This window comes from Uloborus diversus, chromosome 8 (genome assembly GCF_026930045.1).
Source record: "Uloborus diversus isolate 005 chromosome 8, Udiv.v.3.1, whole genome shotgun sequence".
Taxonomy (NCBI): domain Eukaryota; kingdom Metazoa; phylum Arthropoda; class Arachnida; order Araneae; family Uloboridae; genus Uloborus; species Uloborus diversus.
Window position 1 is genome coordinate 148769616 of NC_072738.1, and position 26363 is coordinate 148795978.

The 26363-nt window shown below is 33.0% G+C and overlaps 2 protein-coding genes across 2 annotated transcripts; both read right to left on the reverse strand.

Moving 5' to 3' along the window:
* Window positions 1-11860: 11860 nt before the first annotated feature.
* Window positions 11861-24431, reverse strand: LOC129228212 (dehydrodolichyl diphosphate synthase complex subunit nus1-like). Its single transcript, XM_054862875.1, has 4 exons — window positions 24291-24431; window positions 22495-22659; window positions 16994-17093; window positions 11861-12106 (listed from the first exon to the last, which is right to left on the reverse strand). Exons 1-4 carry the CDS (start codon window positions 24403-24405, stop codon window positions 12016-12018), a joined length of 471 nt encoding a protein of 156 aa, XP_054718850.1. The 5' UTR covers window positions 24406-24431; the 3' UTR covers window positions 11861-12015.
* Window positions 19736-20336, reverse strand: LOC129228210 (tigger transposable element-derived protein 6-like). Its single transcript, XM_054862874.1, is given in 2 exon segments — window positions 19736-19816; window positions 19818-20336. Coding segments are annotated over 2 exon segments (600 nt in total).
* Window positions 24432-26363: the final 1932 nt, after the last annotated feature.

Below are 26363 nucleotides of genomic sequence, written 5' to 3' on the forward strand. Positions count from 1 at the left end.
TGGAACTTTCATTGGTCGGCACTGTTAACACACACACAAAAAAAAAAAAAAAAAAATCTCCTCCCTTGAAGCTCATTCTTTCGTGGTCTCTACTTTTGTCTATTAGTCTGCTGGCAGCAGCACATCTAAGCAGAAGGCCACCATATTTTCGGAATAATAATATCGGGGTGTGTACAAGTACAACTAGCTTAAGAGTTAAAAATTATCATAAGAAACAGAAGCAGTAGCTAATTGTAAAGTGTAAAGTAATAAGAAAAGTAAACAGCTTATAACCACCTAAAAAATTTACGTTTAAGAATATAAGCTCCGAGGGGCTGAACAGAAATGGAAATTACGAGATATTTTATAATATTAAAAAAAAAAAAAAAAAAAAAAAACAATTTTCATAACATATCAACAATTAAAATCTTTCAGAATTTCTCTATATTCTATCAGTCACTAATATTGCAGTTGCATGCAGTATAGAATTATTCGAAATGATCATTTGTTTTGTTTATTGTAAACTAACTTGATTATTCCTATATTAGTTATTAAAATGCAAATATGAGTACTTAACTTAATATTACTTATCTTCTCGGTACGGGAATTAGCGGAGAAATGAATGATAAATATATTAAACACTGTTGAACATTCCTTTTTGTAAATTCAACAAGAAAATGAGAAGAGTGCAGTGGCCTTTCTACGGAGTCTGTACCACGTGATTGTTCTCACAAAAGGAGAATGGACGCTGAGTAGGGTTTGGCTGCTTATCGCGCATGCTGGCATAAAATCAAACATGCTAATTCGAGTTTACTCTGTCTTCAAGACACTTAAAGTTATACGAAATTTTTTTTTTCGTATTTTTTTGCACAACTTTGAACTATCTATTAATTCAAAATTAATTTATAACAAACTTTGACGATGTCATTGCTCGCGAATCACCTGTCAGTCTCCTCCCACTCTTTGCCAGACATTTATATTTTCTCCCGAAATTTCAGACGCGTTCAGGAGTAGTGTGGGACTGATTTAATCAATCTCTGAGCCCAAGGAGGGGGCGCGGGCCCACCAGCTGGATCCGCCACTGTAACTTATTTATTTGACAATTATTTCTTTTTTTACGACAGACTAAGCATATATTTGTTCTTTCTTAAAAATATTTTTGGAAAGTAGACTTAAATGAAGCTAACAGCAAATTATTCTTATTAAAATAATGTAAATATTACAAGGTTGGCAAAATTAGGTTGCTGTATTAACAATCTCTCACTTTTTCGACATTTTATAAAGTTTATAAGGAAAATAGGAAAAATACTACTGCCGATATTTTTCTTAAAATGATTTCTTGGGCAAATTTTCAAAAAAGGAAATAAATAAATAAGTGACTTTAGTGACCAAAATTTCGAAAAAACTGACCAGTTTAGTGCACTGGTACCTGTATTACCACTTCTTGGCTGAAAGACTCTCTTTGGCATAAAAGCTGTTTTACAGTAAAAGTGAATTCCTCTCTTATGCACCCATGACAATTGAATGTTTGAACGTGCTCCCTTTGGATGAGTGGATTACTGCAGTATAAAAATATGATCTCACCACCTAATTTGGTTCATTTTCATGGAAAAAAAAATCAGGCAAAATTTTAGCAGCATCTAACAATATTTCAAGGCAGCTCAAAAATGTAAAAAGTTGTTATCTTATATCTTTAAACGAGCAATTCTTGTGGGTATGTAGTATATATTTCGTATCTCGGAAACGGCTCTAACGATTTGGATGAAATTTCGGATTTAATTGTAGTTTAGCATTCTAAGTTCATCTACATCAGTGTTTTTTCCGTAAAAACGCGATTTTTTACAAAAAAGAGTTTTTTAATATAAAGTCTAATTGAGTTCAGCCCTGAAAAAAATTGTGAAGGCAGACGATTTGCAACCATAACAATAAAAATTTGTCCCTTCTCGCTTTAAAAATTTTAAACTTGCTTAGGGTTGCCTGGTTTGGCTGATATTAGCCACTTTGGCCAATTTCAATCGCACTTGGCTAAAAACAAATTCAAAAGCATTATGTAAGTCGATGTAAAGCTTTTTTTTTTTTTTTTTTAAAGCAAAACTATTGCTTGACCGTCTTATTTTATTTTATTTATTTATCTTTTTTTTTTAACATTTCAAATAATTTTATATGTTTTTTAAATCACGCATCAAAATTTTATTTCGAAAAAAATGTCTTGAGACTATTTATATTTTGTTAAGACTGTTGTTGTTATAATTTGTTGGTGTGGTTTGTGGATTATCAGTTTTTATGGACAGCCTGCTGTATGTAGCATTTTCTGGCGTAAAGTGACCAACTACACTTAAAGTACTTATTCCAAGTGAAAATCTCGATTGGGATAAAATCGTGAATCGCAACATGTATAGAAGGAAGTATTGGGTTAAAACCGATTTAACCATAGTAAAATTGTATAGTGGAAACAAAAATGTAACAGATAGTTTAAAGCAAAATGTTGATTTAATTGCATTCAGAATCTTTGTTTGGTACTTTAGTGTTATAAGATGGTCGCGGTGCATTTTCAATCCTAGCAATGTTTTCATATTTATTTTCGTAATATTTGGTCTTAGAAACTACTTTTTTGGCAATACCGTGCGTTAAATATGTATACGAAACCAGCTGAGAGCTTCCCTATTTGGATGACTGTGGGGGAGAGGAGGCTTATATTCAGTAGTAGACTTTTATAGCTGAAATGATTATAATACTGATGAAGTGATTACATGTATATCTCTCGGTTTTTCTGAAGCATACTCAACGACTGGCGAGAATCTTAACATTTCGTTAACGTGATGCGTTTCAAGTATATTTAAAAAGTATCGAACTTTAGAAAAACATGAGTTGACAAAAAAAAAAAAAAAACTTTTCAAGCTGAGCGACGCTCGGTCGTCCAAGTACTGTTCATAATAATATATACAACACATGGGAATTTAATTTAATGATAACATTATAAAGACATTTATTATTACTGCAGTTTCCCATTTCAAGTCGTATAAAACATTACCTGACCATGTGCGACAATAAAAAAATAGTTTTAAAAAAATCAGATTAGCATTTTGAGTTGCAATCGTAAAATGCGTTCACCTGTTCATAAATTTTTCGACATGTATAATTTTTTAAAACTTAGTTTCTAGAAATTATAGGCACTTTGAATTTCAATTTAAGACTTGTTTTTAATTCAAAGCTAGACTTAGTTCTTATTGTTTCCATATAGTACTAGACTAGAGGACCCGACAGACGTTGTTCTGTTCAAACTTTGTAAAGTGAAAAGTTAAAAAAAAGTCAATCAACTATCAAGTGTTTGAATCGTTTTGTTGAAAAAAATAAGTAAAAAAAAATGCTTTAAGCTGCTATTGTGTCAGAATGCGTATATTTATTACAACTTGATTTATCTTATGCCTACTGAGCTGTTGTTTTATTAACTATTTTTTCTCCCGTATTTAATGGTTTGTTCCTTCAGCCATAATCAAAGCATAAAAATCGTCCTCAGATATTAATTGTGAAAAACTAACTACCCATCTAGAACAAACGGGAAATCCCGCTGCAACATCCCCATATGAAAAAGAATAAAACAATCGAAAGGATGTCGTTTAGAAAAATGATAAAGGCAAAAGCAGTTCTCTGATAAAGCGAAAATCACTCATCCCTCCCCCTCCCGATGTAAAAAAAAAAAAAAAAAACACATTCTTCAACAAAAATGATTAAAAACTCTTTAAAAACGAAAAACAATTCCTTGCAATTTGAAACATTTTGCCAAATAAACAAAAAATACAATGAATTACATTAACATTAGCTTTAAAATGTGAACAAATGATCACGCAACTCTATTGTTTATAGCTAAAGTCGCCAAGTCACTACGCGTTACTGTAATCCAGCCGATCAGTGAGCGAAGCAAAATCCGACCGTTTAGCAGCACGATCTTTTGAACGAAGACTTTTTAAACTTCAATTGCCTAATTTGTTCTTTCCACCAAAGATCAAGATCTTCCACTGTACTAATCTTTTGTGTACAGAACTACCCTGTTCTAATTTATCTAGTTAGATAATCCTTCAAGTCTTCTTGACATTGGTGCCAAAACTTAGATAGATTTGAGCCGAGAAACAAATGCTGCGACGACAGAACACACGTTTTACATGAACCTTCCAGTACTTTACTTTAAAATATATCACGGGATCTAAAACTGTTGCTTTCAAGAAATGAAGGCTTCACTCTTTCCCTCTACGTTTTATCTATTCTTAATTCACACTAGTGGCACCCACACGGATTTGCCCGTAATAGAAAAATTAAAAGGTCTTTTGGTTCGCCTGTATATTTACAAATAATGTATGGTGAATTTTCTAGCCAATTGGCTTGTACCCACGTTACGGTTCCACGTTATGATAATTTCGTGTCTCGCCAATTGGCTTGTGCCAATGTTACGGTTCCACGTTATGATAATTTCGTAATTTATGGTACTTTTTTTCTTAAAATTGGAATAGAAAAAGGCGAAAAATCGCTTCGAGGTGCACACCCCCATGCTACAAACTAACTTTGTGCCAAATTTCATGAAAATCGGCCCAACGGTCTAGGTGCTATGCGCGTCACAGACATCCTCCGGACAGAGAGACTTTCAGCTTTATTATTAGTAACTAGTGGTACCCGCACGGCTTTGCCCGTAATAGAAAATTAAAAGGTCTTTTGGTTCGCCTGTATATTTACAAATAATGTATGGTTAATTTTCTCGCCAATTGGCTTGTTCCCATGTTACGGTTCCAAGTTATGATAATTTCGTAATTTACTAGTCCATCTTATGATAATATTTTTCTTAAAATTGGAATAGAAAAAGAACTACACCGAATTTTTGAAAAATCGCTTCAAGGTGCACATCCCCATGCTACAAACTAATTCTGTGCCAAATTTCATGAAAATCGACCGAACGGTCTAGGCGCTATGCGCGTCACAGATATCCATAGGCGGATTTACGGGGCTGCCAGGGGGTGCGCCGCACCCCCAAAATTTTTGGTTGGGTTTTGAAAAAAAATTAGTTTACTATATTTCACTCAGAAACGCAGTTGGGGGAAAAAATCATAGCTGCTATACTAGTAAATTTACTTGAATCCAGTGTATCACCACACGGCGCTAGTGCAAGAAAAACATAACTGTGCTCATATTAAGAATTCAAGTAATTTTATCCATTTGGGGAAAAAAAACCTATTAAATAATTTCATGCAAATAAACTTCTCAAACACTTTATTGTTCAGTGCTGTGTTATTGTATAGAATAAAATTGCATGTTCTGTAATAGGGTAGGGTCACCCGGGGTAAAATGGGTATAAAAAACAGCATTTTTAATTTTAGTGACCCATAGCAGAAATATCATGAAATATAATTGTGTTTTTGTTCAATATTCTATACATTGTGTATCTTAGGTCTTATTTGGACATAATTTGTGTTAACTTTTTGCTTTAAATTTAGTGTAAAGGGGTATACCTATTTTACCCCTGTGTATACCCATTTTACCCCGTGCTCCGGGGTAAAATGGGTATACACAGGGGTAAAATGGGTATATGCTGTTTAAAGTTGAACAACACTGTAACTAATGGAGAATTTTTTTTAAAATTGAGTATAATTGCATTGGAGGATAAAAACTTTAATCCAAAACAACCACAAAAAATGTTTACAGAACCAAATTTATGAACAAAAGGTGCATTGGCGAAGACTTGCGGTTTGGCTGAGGTAGTATTTTTACAACTTTGTGATGCCCGCACAACATCAATGTCATCTTTCTTAAGGAGCACATAGGATAATTTGGCAGATGATTTTGTAGCTAAGTTCTCAGTATATTCACCTTCAGCTAAGATTTCAGTAATTAAACCTATGAATTCCACAAATTTAACAACGGCCCCGTCGCCAATTGCTGGGATTAACAACTAGGAGAAATACTAGTTTTCACTTCTACTTCATAAGTTACTTTATCAATTATTGTTAATGTTTTTTTTTTATTTAAATTTATTTATTTTGTGTGCATTTATTTATTTTTTCTGCTTTTGTTTGTTTCTTGCCGGTTCCTGTACAATTTTGCAGTCACCTGCTCTGTAATTAAAACTTCTCCCACCTTTGTTCGGACTCTTACTTTTTTTTTTGTAAATTTTTTATTTCCTTACCAGTGCTAAAAAATGGCTGTGAACCAAGAGGTATAGCAGGAGGATTTAGTTATTCAGTACAACTTTGCTATGAGGCAAAAGGATTTTGTTGTGATTGTGTGTGAGGTTGTACTTAGACTATGTTCTGAGCATGGAGTTGGTGGTTTTAAAAGGAAATTAAAAAGACAGCATATTAGCTATCAATACTTACTATGTTTTATAATGTGTAGCAATGAGCCATATACATAATAAACTAACAGTAAATTACTAACCTACAGTAATCATGAACTATATCGATAATAATCGAAAAATATAATGCCTTTAAGTACTAATTGGCACAGGTTATAGTAATTAAAATAAAACAAATAAATAAAGAGTAATTATTTATAAAACCTTTTAAAAACATACTTTTAGTTTAAAAAATGAATAATATCTAACATTTGTCCTGCAAAGATAATTTAAGTTTTTTAATCTTCTTGCATTCAATGTCTTTAACCGGAAAATGTTGGCTATACCCATTTTACCCCGTACAGCTAAAAGTACTACAAAATTTTTGTAAATATTAAAATTTACTTATTTTTTTGAGTTTTCTGTTAGAAAAATTCTTTTTCTGTCAAATCCAAATAAAAAACTTCTGAAACTCTTCCAGTAAATTTTTCTAGAAAGAAGTTTATCACTCACTATAAATGCATTGCTTTGTGTTCTGAAAAATAAAATTGTTGCTAAGCCTGGTAAATGAGTTGCTTGATTCTTTTTCCTCAAGTCAAAATGTTGCCTGATATGTAAACATTTTCATCATATTTTTTTATTTTCAAAAAATGTTGTCCAGTAAAATAAAATCAAGAAAAATGCAACTATACCCATTTTACCCCGGCTACCCATTTTACCCCGGGTCCCCCTATTTATTCGTATATCAATACAAATTCTTCTATTTTAAAACAACAATGGCTAATCAAGTCCCAAAAAAAAAAAAAAAAAAAAAAAACATGGCTATAGCAAGAAACTTGATCAATAAAATCTACACCGAAATCAACCGAAAACCAACAATTTTAAGGTAAATAATCAAAAATTTTTGAAGGAGGACTTCCGGACATTTTGCTGCAGTTGTGCATCCAGGGGGAAGGGGCACAAGACTGGTGACCCTCCCCACAAAATGCTGAGTAGATGTTTTTAAAAAAATATTCTTTATTATTGAAGAGAAGAAAAGATCTCATTTTGGGAAAACGCAGTTATTTTACGAAAAAAAAAGAATGTTGGGAAAAAATCTTAATTTTTCTTTCAAAAAGAAATATTGACATACAAATTTTTCAACAGCTTCCGATTATTGGCGGCGAATTGCGTGCCTTCTCGCACAATCCTCTTTCTTTCATATCTCCCCCTCCCTTTTTTTTTCTATTTCATTTTCATTTTTTCTATTAGTCCTCAAAATGTTTTTTCTGCAAACTCCTTTCTCCAGTTAAAATTATTACAGAGTACCTCAAATTTGGTTTCCTGCGCTTCACTTTCGCAAAATTTCCAAGGAAGATCTTCTAATCACTAAATACATCGAAAATCGTTTAAAATTGCGTTTTTGGAGCTTCAGTTTTGAAATACTGCAGTGTCCCTAACGTTACCAAGTATGGTCTTACACTCATGTGTTAAAGACTTTAATTTTGGAAAATATTCGAACAAGGGCCTCTGACCACCCTTTCTGTATTATCATCAAAGAGTGTTAATATATTGGTTTTGAAAACTACTATTTCGAAATCTTTAAGTGGGAGAATCCTTTTTTTTTAATACCATGGATTATTGCAAAAGAACTTCATTTTTAGGACTTCAATTTCGAAAATTTTCCAGGGGAGAGCTCCAGAACACCCCGTCCGGTAACAGCATCAAAAATTGTCCTCCGTAGTATTTTCGGAACTTCAATTATGAAAAGTTAACGAGGTAGCGTGGGGGAGGGGGTTACGTATATTTCTATCTGCTTTTCAAAAAATCGATTGGAGGCAGTCTATGAGTCTCATTCATAACCCAAACTATAAATATGGACTATAGTCACATTTATAAGACTAAAATTTCTAAAAATAGCCTTGGAGCCACACGTACCTTTCTTGCCTCTAAAATATCACCAAGAACTGTAAAACTGCGTTTTCAAAACTACTATTTCAAATTTTTCCTCGGACGTGAATCCCATTCCAAACCAGTAGCTAGATTCACCCATTGCTTCTAATATCGACTTTCGTTTAAGACTTTTTCTGCAGTTTGAAATGTTAAGAATTGCACATCCCCTAATCTTACTAAATATGGTTTACATCGCGTTTTTTAGACTTAAAAGTGTGTCCCGCCCTAAAATTATTTTCTGATTTAGCAACTGCCTTAGTTATTCCGGGAATCCCCCCCCCCCTCCTCAGTTCTCTGTTATTGTTGCACCCCCAAATATTTCGGCCTAAATCCGCCTATGCAGATATCCTGACAGAGATCCTGACAGACAGAGAGACTTTCAGCTTAATTATTAGTAACTAGTGGCACCCGCACGACTTCGCCCGTAATAGAAAAATTAAAAGGTCTTTTGGTTCGCTTGTATATTTACAAATAATGTATGGTTAATTTTCTCGCCAATTGGCTTGTTCCCATGTTACAGTTCCAAGTTATGATAATTTCGTAATTTACTAGTCCATCTTATGATAATATTTTTCTTAAAATTGGAATAGAAAAAGAACTACACCGAATTTTTGAAAAATCGCTTCAAGGTGCACATCCCAATGCTACAAACTAATTCTGTGCCAAATTTCATGAAAATCGACCGAACGGTCTAGGCGCTATGCGCGTCACAGATATCCTGACAGACAGAGAGACTTTCAGCTTAATTATTAGTAACTAGTGGCAACCGCACGGCTTCGCCCGTAATAGAAAAAATAAAAGGTCTTTTGGTTTGCCTGTATATTTACAAATAATGTATGGCGAATTTTCTCGCCAATTGGCTTGTACCCACGTTACGGTTCCACGTTATGATAATTTCGTATCTCGCCAATTGGCTTGTGCCCATGTTACGGTTCCACGTTATGATAATTGCGTAATTTATGATAGTTTTTTCTTAAAATTGGAATAGAAAAATAACCACATCGAATTTTCGAAAAATCGCTTCGAGGTGCACACTCCCATGCTGCAAACTAACTTTGTGCCAAATTTCATGGAAATCGGCCGAACGGTTTAGGCGCTATGCGCGTCACAGACATCCAGACATCCTCCGGACAGAGAGACTTTCTGCTTTATCTTTACTAATAATAAAGCTGAAAGTCTCTCTGTCCGGAGGATGTCTGGATGTCTGTGACGCGCATAGCGCCTAAACCGTTCGGCCGATTTTCATGAAATTTGGCACAAAGTTAGTTTGTAGCATGGGGGTGTGCACCTCGAAGCGATTTTTCGAAAATTCGATGTGGTTCTTTTTCTATTCCAATTTGAAGATCAAAATTCTCATTAGATGGACGAGAAAAAAACGAAATTATCATTACGTGAAACCGTAACCAAGCCAATTGTCGAGAAAATTCACCATACATTATATATAAATATACAGGCGGACCAAAAAACCTTTTTAATTTTCTATTACGGGCAAAGCCGTGCGGGGGTACCACTAGTTATTAGTAAAGAAGAAGATATCACAGTAGCAAATTTCATTACAAAAAGCAGAGCTGGCTTTTTTATCGTCCTTTGGCAACGGGTTAAATATTTATTAAAATAAATATTAATCATTTGGGAGATATAACCATCCAATATTTAAATTAATTAATTACTTAACAAAAACGCTTCCGATTCGATCCGTCGCGCTTCAAAACCATGCTTGCCACAACTTAATTACACACAAAAAATTTCATCAAAATCTGTCCAGCCGTTTAAAAGCCTTATGGTGACAAACATCCGCACAGAAGATTTTTATATATTAAGATAAGTTTTCAACTGTAGTAGTAAAGCTTGTTTTAAGGTTGTAAAAATTAAACAAATTTTAAAAATCGCAATTATGTGTTATTAATCTATAATCTTACTGAAAAAGAGAAACTTGATCATTCACCAAGTTCCTGGGAAAGGAATTTCTTAACTTTTGAGTTTTTAAAATTCTACATCATTAACAGAATAAGGTCTGGCTGCAGCATCTCAAGACTGATAATGTGGATATGGCAGGACAGTGCAATGTGATTGATAACACCATTTCAAACAAACTTTTCCCATTAAGCTAAGTAAAGAAACTTCAACCATATGCAAGCAGGGGTGCCCAACTCCTCAAATACGATGGCACAACCCCCCCCCCCTCAAAAGCTTTTCTCAACCCTCTTTCCCTTTTTTATTTTTTAGCTATTTTTTAATTCAATTTATTTTTTAAAATGTTTTTTATTATTTTTTTAAATTTGTTAATTTATTTTTAAAAAAATTCGTTTATTTACTTTTATTTATATTATTTTAAAAGAAAAGTTGTGTGCTACCATCAAAAACATGTACACAGTACACACACAAACTAAATGAATGAACTAAAATATAAATAGAATAAAGTAAAATAAATATTTTAAATTAAAAAAACCAATACATAAATTTAAACATATCAATAAATATATATAAATTTAAATAAATAAATAACTTTTAAAATCCCCCCTCCCCCCAAAAAAATTTTTTGATGGTGCAACTTGCGCTATAATCCATCATGTGGTCACCCCTGTACGCATGCAAACATCCAATGATGGAGTAGATAATTAGTTCAGTCTTTGAAGCATGCATTGGCATATAGCATACGCTTCTGAAGATAGCCTGTTTAAACATTTTCAAGAGCAAGAAGTTAGATTTATGTCACAGGGAGCAGTCCACCATATCTGGTAGATGCTTTAAGTCCTATATTTTCTCAAGATCTGGGCACCCCCAGTCCCGATTTAAACTGATTTCAAAACGAAGTGTCACATGCACGTTTTCATTGTTTTATTAGTTTTGTAAGTTTAGGTCAAGTGAAGATAAAAGCTAGGATAAGAAGTTAAAACTGATGTGTGCAGTAATTTCTGGGAATTCCTGCCATAGCTCTGGCTGTATTCAGTAAATTACTGCCCCAATAGCAAGGGCTAAAGCAGAAATACACCGTCAGCTCAGTCATTTCCAGCTGAGGACTGCAGTTTCGTGCTTATTAGAACTCATCAGCCTGGCATAGGAAAGTGATTGAGCTGGAGATGGAAAACCTCTTAAGGAAGCCAAGAGTGCCAAACAAACTGGCAGCTAATATAGAATTAGCGCAGACCAGATGAGTGACCGAAGCAATGCTTCAGTTCAACTCGAGGTAGTCCTCGGCTGAAAATGACCGAGCTGGCGGTGTATTTCATGTATTTCTGCTTTAGCCCTGGCTATTGGGCGGTAATTTACTGAATATACCATGCCTTGCCTTCAATCTTCGAACTGAACCAAACCATTGCTTCGGTCACTCGTCTGGTTCAGTGCTAATTTTATTGTAGCTACCAGTTTGTTTGGCTCTCTTGGCTTCCTTAAGAGGTTTTCCATCTCCAGCTCAGTCACTTTCGTATGCCAGGCTGATGAGTTCTAATAAGCACGAAACTGCAGTCCTCAGCTGGAAATGACTGAGCTGGCGGTGTATTTCATGCATAGCTCTGGCTGTTGGGTGGCAATTAGTAGCTTTACATGACTCATGTTTACATTGTGTTAAAAAATGAAAACAATACAACAGTTATGAAACAATTTTTATTTTGATCTTTTATGTACATTAATTTTCAGACACCTAATCTGATTTTCAAAATCAATATTGCAAAAAAATGTAAAAATACATTTTTTGCTACTCCGTATTATTAGTCTCGATTTCGTGATTAAGTATGTGACTTTGTATTAAGTTCAAACATCACAGATGCTTATGAATAATACACTGTATTTCACTTCCCAAGTCTTTGTTCACATTTACTATATCTTAACAGAACTTCCTGGAACTCCTTGAAATGCATGTTGTGATGAGTGGGATGAAATCTAAAAATAAAAAAGGAAATACTAGTATTTACGACTTGAATAGGGAAACTTAAAGGCTATTATAAATCAACACTTTAAAAAACAATTCAACTGAAAACACATTTTTCAGCAGTCCACTACTATTTATCAAATGAGCACTATTTAATATTTTTAACACAGCAGCATTGACATCATGAATTTTCACTTCATTTTGCTGTTGAATAAAATCTTTTTATTATCTTGAAAAAACTTGCATATTTATTAATCAAATTGTTCTTAATGAAAACTTTGTACTGGTGGTACAGATATTAGTATAAATGACACAGCAAGATAGAGGGTGCTGTAAAATTCTCCACCTTTAACTTTTACACAAATTTAGCAAACAAAAAGGTAAAAAGCAGCTGCACATTAAAGTAGAAAAATGTGCCTCTAAACTTGAAATACGAAATTTAATCTGAAATATTCATACATGTGATTACTTGAAGAAGAAATTGGCTGAAAATATTTGACATGTTGTAACTTAATGGTTCAAAGGGCTAAAGTGCTTTTCAATGCATTTTTTTTTTTTTTTAATATCATAATTTGACTTAATTTTCAGATAATTATTCATGTTTAACTTTTTTTCGGTTTCCTTAACTTTGTCTCCTTTTATTTATCTTCTTATTTTGCCAATTTGAAGTTTCTTACCAAAATCAGACCAGCAAAGAATACTCTTCTTTGAATACATTAACATAAAAACATACATATATTTCCTTTTTCTTACATTGACACAAATAAATTTAAGAATATATTACCTCCTCTACTTTACTCTCAAACGTGAAGAAAAAGAGATACCCAAGTATTGCTGTTGTCTTTAAAAAATAAGTTTCTTCATTTCTTTTAGTACAAGTTTGTATTCTGTTATCAGCATATAAAACAGAAGTTAAAGCTTTTCCAAGTTAGCTCTTGATATCACTTAACAACTATCAGGCTTCCTCCCCCCCCCCCATTCTTTTTATCTTCTCTTCAAATCTTTATCATATTTTTCTTTTCCCTTCTGAATTTTATGAAGTTTTGCTTTCAAACTCTAAACTATACTTCCTTAAATAAACAATTTAGTGGATAACAACATTACATTAATTATGACATCAATACAAATAAAAAACCCAATAAAAAAATATGGTCCAACATTTCAGTTTTAAATAGAAAAAAAAATAATATATTTATATAGAAAAAAAATAAAGAAAAATGCATTAATTTGCAGCAATATTTATTTATTTTTAGACACTGCTGCACTAAAAAAAAATTTCCACATTTTTTTTGATTTTCAGGCTGAGTAACATTTGTTGCTGGAACAGAAGTGGGGGTGGAATTAACTGGTCATGTCTTATTTGGAGAATTATTCTTCATTTTCATTGTTTGAATCATCTTCTTTGCTTGAATATTTTTCTTTATTCGAACCTTTTTCTTTGCTTGACTTATATTCTTCAATTTCTTTTTTCTCTCAATTTCAAACTTTTTTAAAGCAGAAGCTTGGGCACTTTTAATCAACTTCTGGTCATCAGTTTTTATTACACATTTATGTTTTTTTCTTAGTTGTTCTAACTTCTATTCTCTATATCTTTTAGATGAAGAACTCATATTTTTAATGAGATTTGGATTGATACTATACCTAAGAAAATTTTCCCTGTGAAAATACTTCACAGCTGAAGTCTTCTTAGATTTCAAACTGCATTTTACAGTTTGTATAGCAATGTATGTTTTGATATCAAGCCTGCCAGACCTTGGATCAATGATATAATTCATTGATCTGAAAGTACCCTGAACTATAGGCCCATGAAAGCAGCTTATGAGAGCCTTCACCAGTTTTGACAAAGTGTGAAATTCTCCCAAGCTGTGAAAATCATGTTCCACCAGCAATTCAAAGAAGAAAAGGTTGATGGCAAGTGGCAGACTTAGTAGTTTCTGATTTCCAACATATAGGATTCTAACTCCTCATTTGTCAACACATATTTTGCAATTGATGGTAATTCTTGGAGCCCTTTAAGGGTAGTAGTTTTCCCTCTAGAACCTGGATGTAAAGCAGACACCTTTACCAAAAATGGGTTGCTTAAGGGTAATTTTTTCTGCAAGTAGAGGCCACAAGCTGTATAAGCAGACTTTAGTTGCTGATAAAATTCGGCCAAAATTTGTTGCATTTGGGAATAATATATGAAGTACTAGTTCCAACAGATAGATCTTCATCTCTTAAAATTTTTTTTGGACAATGAATTTTGTAGAAGGTAAATCTTCTGCACTTAAATCTTTTAGTACCTCTCGTTTGATGAAGCAGGACATAAAAGTTTTAAACAAATTCTTTTGTTTATCATACAGAATATGAACTGATGGCTCAGCAGTTTGAAATAAAGCAACATATTGCTTTAATAGAGGCTATATGGCTGTATATGCTTGTAATATTAACAAAGTTTTCTTTCTGTAGTAAAAGAGCTTTTGTATTATCCGAATGCTTCTCTCCTTTCCATCATTAGTAGAAGGTTTGATTTTTTTTAATGCAGCTTGAATTTTTTTAATGTCCTCAGCAGCATTTCCTAAATTATTTGTAAATCAACAAGACTACAGCTTGATATGTGACTGTGTTCCCAATTTAAAAAATGCATAATAAAACACTGATAGAGTGTCCGACATCCTACGAGTTTCTAAAGCAACATCATAACAAGAAAGCCATCTATGGCTCAAATATCACTGGGGTGCAGAAAAATGAATATTGAAACAATCGCATATTTGACTAAGATATTCTTTCAATTGTGCTGACCACCTAAAGTCATTACTTAAATTCCTCACAAAACTTCTTTGTGGCATTGTGAACATGGTGGCAGAAATCTCCACCTACATCTAAAAGATGTGGAGTTTTTTCCTGCCTAATACGCCTCTTCAGACCTGTTTTGGGTCCTTGCATCACAGCACAGGAATCCATCAAAATAGACATCAAATTTTTATACGCAATATCTTTTTCACTCATAATTCAATCTATTGCATCAAAAACAGTTTGACTATTCACAGAAATCAGGCCAGCTGAAGATAGATGCTCAATAATGACTATGTTTAACTCTTCTAAGTAGTAACTAACAAGAATTGTTAAGACTAACAGCAAATTAGCACAAAAAAAAAAGAACTTTCTAGCCTAGCAACTGCTTCACAAAGTAGGGTTTGAGCTAAACCATACTGTATCTTCATTGACGCTGATGTCCTATCCATGGACAACGCTGAGAGGGCTTCCAGAGGGCGCCAGACAATTCTTTGGAGGGGGCGCCAGACAATTCTTTGGACAGTTCAATTAAGAGTGGAGCTACCGTAAACGGCAAGTTATTTTCAGCAATTAATCCAAGAATGGTTGCTTGGGCCGTCAAAACACGAGCAGCTATTGGTACAGCAGAATGTGTCTCTGAACGTGTTGAAAGCTGAGAAGTAAAGGTACTAACAACTTCATAGTTGTTCTTTCTCAATTCAACATTTCTCACATTCTGGGATGAATTAATGTGACGTGTTAATGTGCTGCATCCCCTTGCCCCATAATCTATTATATCATTGCAAATTCAGACACTTTGCTTTGCCACTTTGCGTAACATCCACTTTTCTGATGCATTCAGACAGGGAAACAGTAATATTTCCACTTTTTAAAGACAATGTTGTCGTCTTATCCAACCAGTCCAAGGGAATTTGTTCCTGACATCCTTACCTATCTTGCACGCTATCACAGTTTCGGAATTTTCAATTACTGACATTTTACAACAAATGCATGTCACCAATGCAAAAAAAAAAAAAAAAAAAAAGAAAAAAAAATTACATCAAAAATTTTTTAACACATTAAAATCATTATGATTAAAAAAGCATACGGATTCAAAACACGTGAATAGCAAAGAGAATCGTAAACAACAAAAATGTTGCCAATCCTCCTTGATAATGTTAAAACAAAAAGAACCCAGCATGGTCGCTGATGTTAATGTGTAATACATACACATTAACATTACAAGTAATATTATTTTAGTAAGTAAGTTTATTTTAGTAAGTTTAGTGAAATGAATGTATGAATTAACAGCTCCAGGATGATCAACCTCATTAATGACAACAGACATAATTATCAAAAAATTAAAAAGGGTTAAAAAATTGGGAGGCAGTGGTGAATTTACAGCCTTGAGGGCAAATCCCAATACATATTTGAGGCCCCTTAGGGATGAAACTGAAAAAAGTAATTTTAATATGCCTTTTTGGATGTCTTTTGGGGCCCCTTGCAAGTGTAACATTTGCAATACCTTAAATCTCACTGTGGGGGTGGGAAGATAAAAGCAAAATGGAGAATATCAGGTTTTGGGTATGAAAACATGAAAAAATATTGGAATTAAGGTGTATAACAGGAACACAATCATGCCCGTGCAATATTTTCTTGTAAAGCTTCAATCCAGCTGCATACAAACTATTGAGCAACATTTACATTCATGTCTTTCTTTATTTAAAAGAAATGCTCATTTTTCTTTTTAGAAGACAAAATATAATTTTCATCCTGAATGTGATTAATTAACAGAAGAGTCCCCCAAAAGGAAAAATGCTAGGAAGTACAATAAACATTTATTAATTCCGACAAAAAAAAAAAGTTTAAAAAATCCTTATTTGTTTAATATTAATATAACGTGAGATTTACCGTGTGTGAAGAAGGAGGCCTCCTGCCTTTTTTAAAACTTATGCATAGTATAGTCTCCACTTCATTAAATGACAAATAATTTAATTGCAAAAAATAAACCAAGAGCTTTCATTCTACAAATTTAGCTCTAAAGGCCAACTTAATATAACAAGTGCTGAAAGAAAAAAAATATTCAAATATTTAACAAACAGAACATAAGAAAAAAAAGGGAGGGGGACAGACAAGGAACTTACATTATTTCTGACAGACGAATATGCCATGGTAAATATCCTATTAAACCTCTTCTTTCACCAAAGAGAAGAATCATTTCAGGATCAGGAATGTTAATCATACCTAGAATCGAAAATTCAACAAAATGAGTACAACCATTAGAATATTTAAAATATATTTTAAACTTGAAAATTGAAATCAGAAAGTAAAATTTTGTGATAGTTAAAAAAAAAAGTTTTAACCCAATAGAGTCACATTTAAATGTCTGAGTATATAAATGACGCCCACAAAAACTCATCATCTTACTCCAATGGGTTAACACAAATATTCTTTTTCTTTTTCATAAAATATACAGGATGTTTACGAAGTCTTGCACTGATAAAGAAAATTTATTTTTAAAAACACCATCTAAGATTTATAGGGGAGTGTGGAGCAAAGTGAAAAGGTGAAAATTTTCTCTGCTTTTGGCGCCACTTTAACATTTTAACTATGTAGTAACATACGTAATCTATTATAGTCAAGAAAAAAATAACTCTGAAAATCAAAGCATACGATACTACAGTAAAACCTCGCTATAACGATATTTTGGGGACCAAAGAAATATATTGTTGTAGAGGGATATATTGTTATATCGAGGGCCTATATATTTTAATAATACAATAGGTTTTTTTTATTTAAATGTTATAGTATATGCATTACATAGGTGTAAATGTTTTTATATATAGTATATTTGTAATACATTTATTGGCAAGGTGTTAATTATGATTAAATATTACTATCAATTGAAATAAATTCCGAAAATAAGCTCATAAACATACCTCAAATCCGTTTTTATTGAAAAAAATCCAATATTTTTGTTTGTTTGGCAGCTTTTTTGGCTGTTAAGTCAACTAACAAGGTATACATTGAGTCCAAAGCACGAAAATGATCCTCGTTTGTGGATGGAAGACTTGAAAAAAATGTCGCCAGAGATTTGACTGATTGAAGTGCTTCCTGGGCAGGGTTGGCTTTCTGCCGGCAGAAACTAGTTTTTGCCGTGCCAGAGGCCGAAACTGGTTATAACCGGTAAAAACCGGCAGAAACTGGCAAAAATTTAAAAGCTTTCTTTAATAACTCAAGTAATTATTAAATGATATTTGTTTAAGTTAACTAAAAAATGAAACTTCATTTCATCATTTAAAAAAATTAAATCCTATGCTAGTGCCCTTGATTTAGTTCAGAAAAGGAAATTTTCCATTGCAGATGCTCGAAAAATTTGGATTAATATAACAAAGGACGAGAAATAATACGGGTGCTCAGGAAACAGGAGTGACATACAGAATTAAACAGGCATCACTGATTGTAATTTGTTTGCTTATATGCTTCGTCTAAATTGCGTGTGATTGAAATTATTGTGTGCTTCAAGAAAGTGCCAGAATTTTACTTGCCAAAATAACATAGATTTTGTTGCTATGTCACAGCTTTATAAAAAAAAATGGCCCCATTTCTCGAAACTTATTTTTCCAGTCAAATTTTTACCATTACCCCAGTTACTACATGGTGGACCAGTTTAGAAAAATACACAATAGATGAAAGTTTCAAACACTGCTTGTTCCTTGATGCATTGCCTACTAGCTGTTCTGTAGCAAGAATATTCTAAAATTTCTTGTTTGTACACATTAAATTGAGAAACTGTTTAGAGTTTAGAAAACACCTTTTCTAAGAGGCAACTGCAGGGTTAAAACAACGTCACATTTAAGTTTTAACTGTGAAGATATTGTAATTAAAGTGTGCTTTGGGGTTAACAACTAATTATGTTTTTCCATGCATTTTCTATTATATGTCAGTAATTATTATTATTATTATTATTATTATTATTTGTCATTTTGTTAGTTTTTGCCAGTTTCTGCCGCAAATGTGGCAGAAAGTGGTTTTTGCCATGCCGGTTTTAACCGGTTTCTACCAGTGGTTTTAACCACCTTGGCAGAAACTTGCCAACCCTGTTCCTGGGTCGACAATAAGGATTGTGATGAACTCGTATTATGATCATCTTCTTCTTCCTCCTCATCGTCTTCTTCTCCACTATGTTCCGTCTCACCAGTAATTTCAGAGAGAATTTCTTCATCAGTAACTCCTGCGAAAACAGTAAGATCGTCTCCGCTGTCAAATAATCCTCCACGTTCACTCCATATTTTCTGCCCGTTTTTTCCTCGAGTTGGGACACAGATGTTTGGAGATTCAAAACTATTTCCTGATCATATAAAATATCACAGTCTGAGGAATTTTCATCACAATCAGATAACATTTTATCTTCTAAGACACCTAAACCGGCCTTTTTCCAACAATTCAGAATGGTTTTCTCTGTTACTGCCCACCAACTTCCAGCAATAAAGTCACATGCGTCCTTAACATTTACAGCTTTAAAAGGGTCTTCCACTTTATTTTCAATCCCCAGAAGTATTGATTCTACCAAACATTTCCTACAGTATCCTTTAAAACATTTAATTATGCCCATGTCGAGTGGCTGCAATATGGAAGTGCAGTAGTGCAGTTGGCCGGAAAAAAAACAATTTCAACACATTGTAGTTTTGGAATTGAGGTGTGAGCGGAGCAATTATCAATCAACAATGCAATTTTTTTCTTCCTCTTCTTCATTTCCTTGTCTAACTTCAGCAACCATTCAGAAAAAAATTTAGACGTCATCCAAGCCTTTTTATTGGTTGAAGATTTTGGTTCAAGAGGTTGAATATTATGTGTTCCTGTACCATTGGCACACAGAAGAACAGTCAATCTTTGTTTTGATTTCTTCCCGCCGTGACACTTTTCACCCTTAAACGCCAATGTACTATCAGGAAGGAGTTGAAAAAACAGCCCAGCTTCATCAGCGTTATAAATGTCTTCTGGTGCATACTTTTGAGGAATATCTTTCATCTTTTCTTGTCTCCAGGCATTTGCCTCATTCATCGGAGCAGATTTTTTCTCTCCGTGAATTTCCTGGAAAGTGATTCCGTGGCGATCCCGAAAACGCATTAGCCAACCATTGCTAGCTTTAAAAGTTTCGTTCCCTAGCATTGCTGCATATTTCCGTGCTTGTGCACATAACAAGGGTCCATTTACTGGGATATTTGTTGCCCTCATCTCTTGAAACCACGTCAGGACGGCAGAATCAATGTTTTCATTAGTCGCGACTTTTAGTCGTTTTCGCTTGGGATTAACTGAATTTGATCTCACAGCATCTTCAGTATGTTTCCTCTTCTTGAGGAACGTTGCAACTGTAGATTGAGATAATCCATATTTCTTAGCTGCATCAACCTGCTTCATTCCATCATCAATATCGCTGATGACGTTGAGTTTATCTTGAAATGAAATTTGCTTTCTCCCTGCCATCTTAGGGAAAAATACACTAGTGAATAAAATCTTTCGTTTTCGTCTATCATGTGACACTGATGACGCAATCAGATGGGAATGTTACACCTTTTTGGATCATCTTCATTTGCCACTCACTCAAAAAAAAAATTGAACCTTTTCTGTTTTTTTACTTGGCAAGCATTTTTAGATGTTTAGTTTCCCTCTCCATGTGCAAGTTTTCTTTTCCCAAAAAAGAAAAAAAGAAAAAAAAAAAAACACTGTGGTTTAAACAAAATAAAAGAACAATCTCAGGGGGGGGGAGGAAGGACGGTTTCAGCTCTTTATTCCTTTGGTCTAGACGCCTTTTGATACAAGGGCGCCTTTTCTTTTTGTTCATATGTGTTGCAAAAGAAATTTATACGATTGTACTGCTTTTTTATTTATTTTGGAAGGTGCATTTTTGTTTTGACTTCTGAAAATAAACTATCTCCAGCGCGACGCCATTTTGGAAACGCATTGTTTAAAATGTAGCGCAAAACTTAGAGCTAACCATTTTTTTAAAAAATAAAATTTTAAGGTTTTTTTTTTAATTTGAAAATAGGAGGGGTTACTTTCAGGATTTTACTGTACTTGAAAACCAAATTATCGTAATAAAGAGGGGTTGAAAACTTAAAAAAACATCGCTTTACAGGGGTTTTTTGCTGTAGAGAATATCGCAATATTGAGAGGAGGATAACATTAATTCCTATGCGAGTTCACCGGGACCACGAAATATTATCGTTGTAGAGGGATTTATCGTTGTATCGGATAGCGTTGTAGCGAGGTTTTACTGTAATAGCAATTTTCAGATCGTATCAATTCAAAATGTAATATTTTATTGTATTTTAATATTATCAAATTATAAAGTTCTTGTTACTAAAATCTTGAATATTAATTAGTACCTTCTAATATTTGGTGCAGTATTTATTTAGTTTATTTGTATTTTTATATTTTTCACAATTGGTCAACTGCAAACGGAGCAAATTGGATGGGTGAAATGGTTCATTTTGTTTACTCATTCTATCATTTAATAAATTGCTCACATATTCATTTATTAACATTCCTTCATTTAATAACTCTTATTGATTCATTCACTTATTTCCTTATTCATTCACTCTTATTTTATCTTTGTGTATTAATTAATTAGTTAATTTTTTAGTTTATTGTTTCATTATCTTTTCATTCATTCAATTATCCTCTTATTCCCTCAATCATTTGACCAAAAATATTTTTCACAATCAAATAGAAAATATTTCATTTTTCACGTTGCCCTGTGAAAACAAAAGGGAAAATTTTCTACTTTTTTTTTTTCGAAGGAGCAGTTTCATTGCCAAAAACAAAAAATCATTTTTCAATGCAAGTTTTATTATAAAATACAATGTTCTGTCTTTATGTACTTTAATTTTCAAAAGAAATTTCCAATTTGTTCGTTTTGAAAAAGCTCAGTCATCTTAGCAATTTCGCTTTGCCCCCGGGGGAGGGGAATGCCCCTACATATTTTTTCTTTTATTTTGATCTTTATCTCATTAAGCTTTCCTTCCCAATAATACAATATTAGCTAAATGCATGTGGGTGGCACTGAAAATTGAACACTGAAAAATAACATCCATAAAAAAAAAAACTCCCATATCTGCTGTAAGGGGGTTTTGAGTGTCAACACCCCAGAACTTTTAGTTTAACACATATTGTCAATATTAATATGATTTTACTTCCATATAAGAAAGGTAACTGTAACATCTAAAACCTCACTCCTTGAATGTATATTCTAGCTGAATTGGTGCCTGGCACAAAGTTGAAAATCATTGAAATCTTCTCAGAACTATGAAAGGTGCACGCGAAGAAGTGAATTAATGTAGTGAATAAAAGTCTAAGATTTTATCAGTGCAAGACTTTATAAACACCTTGTAGATTCAGTATAAATATGAGGATTTTTTCTTATTGATATAATGGTTTGATCACTGATTAACTGCACTATCCTAGACAAAATAAGGAATTATAGATATTTAGCCTTACAGATTTTAGCACTTTACATTGCAATTAACCTTCACTCTTTATAGAACAGTCGTACCTCCTTCTCTGCTATAACTCTATGCATACACATTGATAAACAATAAATTTTCAGTAATGCTAAAAATTAAAGAATTTAAAAAAAACTTACCTTTCAGGTATTTTTCAAAATTTTTTGCATGAAAATTCTCTAATAAAGCAGGATTGTTTTTGGCATCTGTACAAAAACACCTAGCTGCTTTTATAATTTGTTGTTTGCCATCACCACAGGTAAGTAAATATACTTGCATGTTTTCAGTCTTATGACCATTTTTGACTGAAAGAAAAATAGACAGTTTTACATTTGTGTGAATTAATTATTTCATTTATAAATATAAATCAGGAGTCGATCTAGATTTTTATTATTAGGTCCACATTATGTGAAAAAAAAAAAAAAAAAAAAGTTTTCGCGATTTTTTTTTTTCGTTTTGTGGGGAAGGGGGGAGGAGGAGAGCGAACTTTTTTTTGTGAAAAAATGCCTGTAATGACTTAGGTTTTACCATCACAAATCTAATCAGATATCTGATGGCCTAAGGTACTTACTTGACTAGGAATAACTTGAAACCTGGAGTTTTACTGATATTTCGCTTACAGACGAATTGATTGGGCTTAAAAGTGATGTAAGAACTGTTTTTACAAATGAAATCCTGCGAAACACCCAATTTAAGGTTGTGAAATTTTGAGAAGTGGCCCCTTTTACGACATGAAATTTTGTGAAGGGGTCACAGAGTGGATCCTATTTGCATCTGAATCAACCCCTGATATTTATCATGTTTTTCAACAGGAATATCAAAAGAGAAAAAGCAGAACCAAAACTGTATGAACATGGAAGATGCAGCACAGAATATAACTACTTTGTAGCCGTACCCTGAAATCCCATAAAAATGATTAGGGGTTATAAGGAGATAATTTTTTACACATTTTAAGATCAAACAGTAATTTGAGCACCTTCACAAAATACATGCATTCTCTGTGTATTTTATTGAATAATAAATATTCAGCACATCTGCATTAACTTTTTAACCTCCAAAAATGCCTTTTCAAGAATAATCAAAGCCGTGCATTATGAACTTTATAAGAAATATGTTATGTTTTAAACTTCAGGTTTTATTATTATTTTTAATAAATATTTTATACTTTCATTTTCTCCAAGTTTGGGAGGAAGCCTATGCCCAAAGGACTCAGGTTAAATGAGACTAGGTGACAATTTTGAGCACATAAATAACAATAAAAATAACATTTTCAGAACTACAATGGAACCTAAAGAGGAAGTTCCAAAAATTTTCAAGACAATTTTTTTCAAACAGAAAAGAGGTGCATCCCAAATTTAGTTTTTTAATAAAATGATTGAATGCAGCACTTAATACTTAATTTATTTTTTCTGAAATAAAAAAGCTAAAAAACAGAAAATATATTAAAAACAAACTGAAGAATTATGATTTTTTTTTTTTTGAAGGTAAAATAAAAGAAATAATTTCTTTATTAGAAATAATTCATTTTTTTAACGTTACGCAATGAGTTGCAGTTTTTTCGTAGATATGATCACAAAATACAAATTAAATAAAAATCAATTATTTCAACTTCATACATGTAACTCAATCACTGATTATTTTTTACTTTTTAACTTTTTTTTAATTTTGTTGTCTCACTGTGTCCTCTTTTTTTTTAAAAAAAGACTGAAACCCGTCAAGTATAAAAAGAATATAAAAGTACAGTATAACTTTGATCTAACGATACCCAATTTCCTCAATTTAATAATATTTCATCAGTGCGGATTTGACTGTATTGAGTATCTGTGCTTCTTGATTCTACGATACATTTTTCCAGTCCCTTGACAATCCTTAAATCGAAGTTATACTGTAGTCGGATATAAAATAACAAAAAACAAAGATAAGCTAATAATACTACCAAATGTGTTATAAATGAATGGAGTTCGACCATCACTAAAGATGAGACTGAATGAACATGATTTCTTCTTTAAATATTGATCTTTTCTTTGATTTGCTTTATGGTACAATTTCATTCCATTAGCCTTAATGAAACCTGCAAAAGAAAAAAAAGGTCACATTCAAAAGCATAATCTTTTAAGGATATTCTTTCTTTGCAAATGTAATTCTTGACAATCATTTAAAAGTTTGTTGACTTTAGTAAGATAGTGTTCATAAATCAGCAGCCCGAGCAGCATCAACTTATCGGCCTACCATCGACTATTCATCAATATCCGATCAAACTTTGATCAGCCGATGATCAGATTCCAATGAGTTGTCATCGAAATTGCTCCAACATGTCTCATCGACAATAGTAGAATCCAATGAATTTTGTTCCCTATACCGATGAGATTTGGAGCAATATAGGAGCAGTGCTGTTCCGAGGTGATGAATTTTGGATGGAAATACGATGAAATAACCTTAGAATTGCATTTTAGAGTCCTATGATAAACACATCCTTAATATCTGGACACAGTAGACGCAAAATCTATACATATAATAAAATAAGATGTGTGGGTGTGTGTGTGGGCGCGCATCCCGGGAAAATGGTAAGCCTAGAAAAATGAAATTTGGTATACAGGTGTAGTTTTTGCTGAAGTTGTGCACCTCAGGCTTCGATTTTTGATATTTTAACGAGAAAAAAAAGTTATTAAATGTTTTATGTGATTTTTAGCACTTTTTAGTACTTTTAACCTCACATACGCCGAACCAATCGCGTCAGACAAATATTTTTTGTACTATAGGGCCGGAAATTTAGTTTTAAATATGATGAACAAAATTTTGAAAATAGAGCAATTTTTGTATTTTTTATAAGTTTTTGAAAAAACCTTTATTTTGCATTTTTTTCTGGGTTTTATATTTTTCTAATATCATCTTGCGAGAAGTATCAAAGCCTCATTTCTAAAATTCAAGTTGGTAATAGTAAAAAACATTTCGCCCTCTTCAGAAGAAAAAAGTTCTTAAAAATACGCAATATTTTTTTTTTTTACAATTTTTTAAATGCTGAACACATGTCTTTCCACGCATCAGTCGAAAAAAGCGTTCTTCAATCTTCTATGGCTCTGACGTCACTACTTGGATTTCGATTCGATATTTACGACGTAATCTAAATCGCAAACCATGTTAATCTTCTTTTTTTTTTACTATATAGCTTACTTCTAATTTTATGACGTGATGACCACGTGTTTTTCCGGCAGCGCTTGCTTTTTTTCCTTCTTTTTTTTTTGTTTTATTTAGGGATTGCATTTATTTCTTTTTTCATTCTCCCCCCCCCCCCAAGCTGGACGTTTTGTTGTATCTATATTACGTTACATTTCATAGTTGTGCGCATTTAAGTCACTAAAAACAGCGAGATTTTTTTTTCTTTGTCACTTACTTTACTTTGTTACTTTTGGCACACTTACGGGGAATTTTGGAGATAACTTTTTTTTTTGCTCTACTTAAATAAAAAAGCGTCTTTTTTAGTGATCTTTGTTTTTATTAGGAAATGAGCTGGGAGGTTAAAATAAATAGAGATGGATAAGAAATTTTAGAGATAGATCGTAAAGTAGATAGCCGCCGAAGGCGTCAATCTTGGCGTAAAAATGTGAATGGCACAAAAAAAGATAGAGATGGATTGATTAATACTGCTGCCAAATTTATTTAAACAGCCGCCAAAGGCTGCAAACTTGAATTAAAATGGTAAATGACAAGTTAGCCAAACAGCCGCTGTAGGTGGCTGCTTGCATAGAAAGGTGAATGGCGTAAGAAGGCGAACCAGCTGGTCGCCGCAGGCGGCTAGTAAATAAATAAAATAAAAAATAAACCATTGATTCAGCATTTTAATTTGTGATTCATAAAAGAAAATGGAATTCTGCTTTAAAAACTTGAAATAAACGTTGTTACGTAGGGTTGCCACAAAAGTTCAACAATGAAATTCCCCGCCACATCCAGGTTTTCCGGTCACTTTTAGAAAAAATTCCAGGTTAATGAATGCCGATCAATACAACATATT